Source organism: Cebus imitator, unplaced genomic scaffold (genome assembly GCF_001604975.1).
Source record: "Cebus imitator isolate Cc_AM_T3 unplaced genomic scaffold, Cebus_imitator-1.0 Scaffold77, whole genome shotgun sequence".
Classification (NCBI taxonomy): domain Eukaryota; kingdom Metazoa; phylum Chordata; class Mammalia; order Primates; family Cebidae; genus Cebus; species Cebus imitator.
In genome coordinates, this window is record NW_016107392.1 from 6061152 (window position 1) to 6067283 (window position 6132).

General features: G+C 42.1%; 1 protein-coding gene across 4 annotated transcripts in view; it reads left to right on the top strand.

Annotated features, from left to right (window-relative positions):
* Positions 1–6132, top strand: part of UBE2H (ubiquitin conjugating enzyme E2 H) — a 119228-nt gene that overhangs the window by 106638 nt on the left and 6458 nt on the right. For all 4 annotated transcript variants that reach the window (XM_017532567.2, XM_017532566.2, XM_037739999.1 and 1 more), the window contains one exon: positions 3452–3580. In XM_017532567.2, coding sequence (XP_017388056.1) covers positions 3452–3580 — 129 coding nt within the window. The remainder of the gene's footprint in view (positions 1–3451; positions 3581–6132) is intronic.

The following is a 6132-nucleotide window of genomic DNA, read 5'->3' on the forward strand; positions in this document are numbered from 1 at the left end:
CTGTTTCAGCCTCCCAAGTAGCTGGGATTATAGGTGCCTGCCACCACACCCAGCTAATTTTTGTATTTTTAGTAGAAATGGGGTTTTACCATGTTGGGCAGGCTGGTCTCAAACTCCTGACCTCAGGTGATTCACCCACCTATCAAAGTGTTGGGATTACAGTTGTGAGCCTCCACGCCTAGCCTATAAAACTTCTTAATTTGCTTACCTTTTGGCATTTTCTGTCACTGCCTTAATAACTCACTTACCTAAGGATAAAGAGAGGAAAAGAAAAGCATTAAAAACAGGACTTATTTACAGGAAAATGTTGTTTTTTTGTTGTTGTTGTTGTTTTTATGTGAGACAGGGTTTCACTCACTCAGGCTGAAGTACAGTGGTGCAATCTCAGCTTGCTGCAACATCCACCTCCCCAGGTTCAAGCAATTCTCCTGTCTCAGCCTCCCAAGTAACTGGGACTACAGGCGTGCAACATCACACCCAGCTAATTTTTGCATTTTTTAGTTGGGACAGGGTTTTGCCATGTTGGCCAGGCTGGTCTTGAACTCCTGGTCTTATGTGATCCACCTGAACTCTTGGCCTTCAATGATCTACTCCCAAAGTGCTGGGATTGCAGGCATGAGCCAAAAATGCTGATTTTTAAAGGTTAAAAAAAAAAGTGTCATTTGAAATGTGAAAAGTAGAAGTTACACCAGGCTACTATTGCCTTGACATAGTTTTTAAAAATGTTCGTCTTATGTATACACACTGTACGTAGTTGTAATTCTAGAAAACATACCATTTTATAGCCTTTCTCTACCCAGCATTCAAGTATAAGCATTTTTTTCATTGAAAACAAGTAGTTTTCAATGATTTTCGTACCCTAATAATTGTTTCTTTTTTTAAGAAAATTATAAATAAAACATTGGTGAAAATCTCACTGCAGATAGTTTGCGGGTTATCTAGGAAGGTGATTTTTATTTTGCTTTTTTGATTGTTTTTTTGATTAGGAGTATCAGCATTTCTTTCGTAGTGCATGAGAACCTTACCATAAAGTGGCTCTTTAGGACTATTCTGAAGTCAACCTTTTGAAGGTGAGATAGACCCAGATGAAATCACCCCAAGTCTGTGACTTTCATACAAGGCAGAGCTGCTCTGTGTCAATACCTGGTGCATGAGAACAGGACTGTGGTACCTATCATGGGACCCTCTACCCTATCATTCACTAGACCTGTGCTGTCGAACACAGGATCTGCTAGCCATGTGTGGTTATTTAAATTTAATTAGAATTAAATAAACTGAAAAATTAATTTCCTTATTTACACTGGCCGTATTTTGAGTCCTCAGTTAGCCACATGTGGCTAGTGGCTATTGATTTGGATGGGGTACATAACATTTTCATCACTGCAGAGAGTTCAGTTGAGTAACAGCTCTAGATTATTCTCTAACTGCTCAGTTTCTTAACCTTACAATGATAAGAGCCACCTCTTATAGGTAAGATTTTCTAGAGCAAAGTTGGGCAGACCTTGGCTACTTGTTCTTGTATATGTAGTTTTATAGGAATACAGCCACATCGATTTGTTGACCTGTTACCTCTGGCTGCTTTTGTGTTACAGTGGCAGAGCTGAGTGTTGAGTAGTTATGACAGAGACCATATGTGGGCTGCAAAGCCATATGTTTGATCCCTTACAAAAAGGTTTGCCTACCCCTTTTATCTAGATCAGGGTTTATCAGCCTCAACACTGCCGACATTTTGGTCTACATATATAGTCCTTTGTTGTGGGGCTGTCCTGTGCACTGCAGGATGTTTAGCAGCTTCCCTGGCCTTTACCCACTGGATGCCGGTAGCACCCCTTAGATGTGACAACCAAAAATGTCTCCAGACATTGCCAAATTCCATGGGGAGCAAAATCACCCGTAGCTGAGAACCACAAATCTGAAGCAATGTGGCTTGGCAAAGCATTCATCTGTAATATTGCAGAGGAGCGGCCATTGTTAAAAGAAAAATCATTTGAAAGAGATGACTCAATTAATGAGTAGTTTTTTACGATACTTACTGTACTTCAGCATTGTCTCCAGAAACAGGAAGGTTTTATATAAAACGTGACAAAGTAGCTGGAGTAGAGCAGAGACGTGGAAGCATTCTCATGTCCTTCCATTTCTCGGGTGCCACAGTGCACTGAGGAGCAGAGAGTAGAAGTTACAGCATCTCTGTAGCTGTAGGGAGTGTGGGTTGTTATATGCAGATTCTCGGCCTGCTTTTTTAAAACACTGGGTAACTGGAGGGTATTTGTTTTTTTTGCTAATTGTGTGTAGATATCATCTGTGTATACCTGGCAAGAAGAGAGTTAATAATGTCACGTCTATAATCCCAGCACTTGGGAAGGCCAAGGTGGAAAGATCGCTTGAATCCAGGAGTTGGAGACCAGCCTGGGTAACATAGGGAGACCCTGTCTCAAAAAAAAAAAAAAAAAATGCTGGGCATGGTGGCACATGCTTATAGTCCAAGTTACTTAGGAGACTGAGGCTGGGAGTTTGGCTTAAGTCCAAGAGTTTGAAGTTGCAGTGAGGTATGATCACACCACTGCACTCCAACTTGGGCAACAGAGTGAGATCCTCTCTCAAAAAAATGTTTTTAATAAATAAATGCAGTAGATTGGTTCTTATCTGTCTCATGAGTACTTGTGGTTTTATGTGGTCCATATAGATTCCTACTCTCATTACCCAGAATAATTGAAAAATTGATTGTATTTACCTCTGTTAAAAGTTGCAAGAATTGAATTAAATGTCAAGTCCTATAAAACTGTGTTCAAGGCTGAGTGTGGTGGCTCATGCCTGTAATCCCAGCACTTTGGAAGGCCGAGGCGGGCAGATCATCTGACGTCAGGAGTTCGAGATCATCCTGGCCAACGTGGTGAAACCCCATCACTACTAAAAATACAAAAATTAGCCAGGCGTGGTGGCAGGCACCTGTAATGCCAACTACTTGGGAGGCTGAGGCAGGAGAATCACTTGAACCTGAGAGGCAGAGGTTGCAGTGAGCTGAGATCAAGCCATTGCACTCCAGCCTGGGCAACAGAGCAAGACTCAAGTCTCCAAAAAAAAAAAAAAAAAAAAAAATTGTCCTCAATTCTTTTTTAAGACCCAGCATTTGAATACCTTTCAGAGTTGGGGGTTTTGTAAGCTGTAGAAAATGGCTGTGTGAAATAGAGTAAAATAGAATTGGGAAAATTGTCTTTCAAAGTGAGTATCAGGTATATCTTTATCTGGTTCTTCAAATTAAAAATAAACTTAAAAATTTTAATTGGTATTGAAATGAATATGTAATACAGGTCACATGTAATAGAGCATACTTTTATGGAAAATCATCCCCATGTAGTTAAATATCTAGGAAGTAGTTTGACTACTGAATGCAAGTGAATTGTAGGTGAACTTGCATTTCCCATGCATGACGTGTTTCTGTTTGTTTTTTCAGATCTTACCAATATATTTGAGTCCTTCCTGCCCCAGTTGCTGGCCTATCCCAACCCTATAGATCCTCTCAATGGTGACGCTGCAGCCATGTACCTCCACCGACCAGAAGAATACAAGCAGAAAATTAAAGGTAAGAGGGTGTGTAGTTTAACCTGGAGACAAAAGAACTTCAGTCTTTTGGACTTTAGTCATTAAAAGTTCTTTTTTTCTTTTTTTTTCTTTTCTTTGACACGGAGTCTTGCTTTGTTGCCAGGCTGGAGTGCAATGGCTTGATCTCAGCTCACTGCAACCTCCGCCTCCCGGGTTCAAGTGATTCTCCTGCCTCAGCCTCCCAGGTAGCTGGGACTACGGGTGTGCGCCACCACACCCAGCCAATTTTTGTATTTTTAGTAGAGGCGGGGTTTCATCTTGTTGGCCAGGCTGGTCTCAAACTCCTGACCTCATGATCCGCCTGCCTTCGGCCTCTCAGAGTGCTAGGATCATAGGCATGAGCCACCATGCCCCTTAAAAGCCCTTCTTAAGTTACTTAGTTCCTAATACTTTTTATTAGGCCTGAAAAGAGACAGCTGTGGGCTGAAGTAGTGCTCACCAACCTCGGGTGGTAGTAGCACCAGTTTGTTCATTCTTTAGGATTTAGAATCCTGTTTTCGCATTCTTAAAACAGTTTATATGCTCATGGGATGTGAGTTTCATTTAAATGAAAATAAGGTTGGGAAAGAACATCTAGCTGGGCGTGGTGGCACACACCTGTAATCCCAGCACTTTGGGAGGCCCAGGCAGGTGGATCACGAGGTCAGGTGTTTGAGACCAGCCTGGCCAACATGGTGAAACCCCCATCTCCACTAAAAATAAAAAAATTAGCCGGGTATAGTGGCACACACCTGTAGTCCTAGCTACTTGGGAGGCTGAGGCAGAAGAATCGCATGAAACCCAGAGAAGGAGGTTGCAGTGAGCCTAGACTATGCTATTACACTCCAGCCTGGGTGACAGAGCAAGACCCCTGTCTCAAAAAAAAAAAAAAAAAAGTATAAAGTTCACCTGGGTTCATTGGATTGTCCCTTTTACCTCTGTGTATGTTTCAGAACTTTCATAGTAAAAAGTCTAGATACATGAAGCTCCACCAAGAAGCAAAGGAATTCAAAGTTTGTGAAATATACCTGCTGTTTTTAACCAACAGCAGGCATTTTTAGTATCTAACCAATTTTTCGCATGATGTGCCCATCTGCATAGCAGTCCAGAATGTTGGCTTCCTCAAAGTGTGTGGCCTCCCTGAGGTACATTTGTAAGAGATGGCAGTAGAAATAATTTACCAGAGCCTGAGTGTGCAGGTCCTCACTCGTAAATGTGCAGGTGTGAGGCAAACCAGGACTATGCGTTAAACAGTAGCTTTTCTTCTGTTTGTTTTCTTCTTCTGAGGTGTCTATAGGGTATTGTTTGGAACTTTTGTTGAGATAAAGCAGAAATAAATTTATTATAATTTATTAGATCTCAAGTGCTTTGCAAATTAATATCTAATTTATGTGGCAGAACATATAGCTAAGCAAACATATATCTGAAGAAAAAGGCAGTTTCAGCCAGCTAAAGTGCTGTTATGAAACTGTATTAAAATTTTGACATAGGAATCGCTTAGCAATGTCTGCAAACCACAGATATCTTGGAGCAGTGTATATTTATCTAGTTCACATAGGCATTCTGTCTCAACAATTTAGCAATATCCCTGTTTTAGTACATATCTGCTATAGTTCCATTTACAAAAAGAACCGAAGCTACATTTATCTTAGAATGGCGCACTTCAGCTTATGGACCCCTAGTGTTCGGAAATGTTCATGTCAGCTATCATTTTGTCTTCCTTAGTAATCTGGGAAAATCATGGCCATCAGACCTGAGCTCACCCCTACTTCCTACTGTGCCTTGATATCTTCTCCCCCCTCCCCTCTACATCTTTTCTTTCTCCTATGGGAAATAAGAGATTTCTCAAACGCACTCCCACCATCAGCCTGTGATCTTGTTTCCCCAACACCCCCACCATCTCCACGCAGTCTTCCTTCTTCACCCCTGTCTGTCAGAGGTCTCTGTTGGAAAAGCAGTGATCTGCTCCTGTGGCCTCCCTTAGGAGTCGTCCTGTTCATTCCCTTTCATTTTCAAACTTCTCGCTTCCTCACCTTAAACTCCTCTAGTTTTTTCCCCTCCTCTGCTTAATCTATGCCCTCATTTCTTCTCAAGTCCCATTTTGCTGGACCTCTCTGCAGGTGTTACATCTTACCCCCACCTTTCTGGAAACTTCTCATTCTGTTTCCTAAATTTGGTCATTCACTTAGGACTCAGTCCCTGGGCTCCCTCTCTTCCTCTCGCAGCCCTGGGGAGCTGCTTCACCTCTCACAGTTTTAGTCAGTCCCCTCCAGGGAGATGATTTCTGAATGTGTGTGTCTAGGCCTGGCCTCTCCCATGCTGCTGCTGGACATTTCCACTTGTGTGGCAGTCACCGCCAACTCAGCACACCTAACACACTCAGCATTCATATTTAGTTAGCGCTGTCTTATAGCACACATTTGAAAACGTGTTTAAATATTGGATAGCCTGTCGCACTGGGCACCATTGGAGCTGTCTAAAGCTGTCACTTCCCTGCTCAAAACCTTTGCTGGGTGACATCTTTGCCTGCCATTCAGGGTGTTCTGATAATTG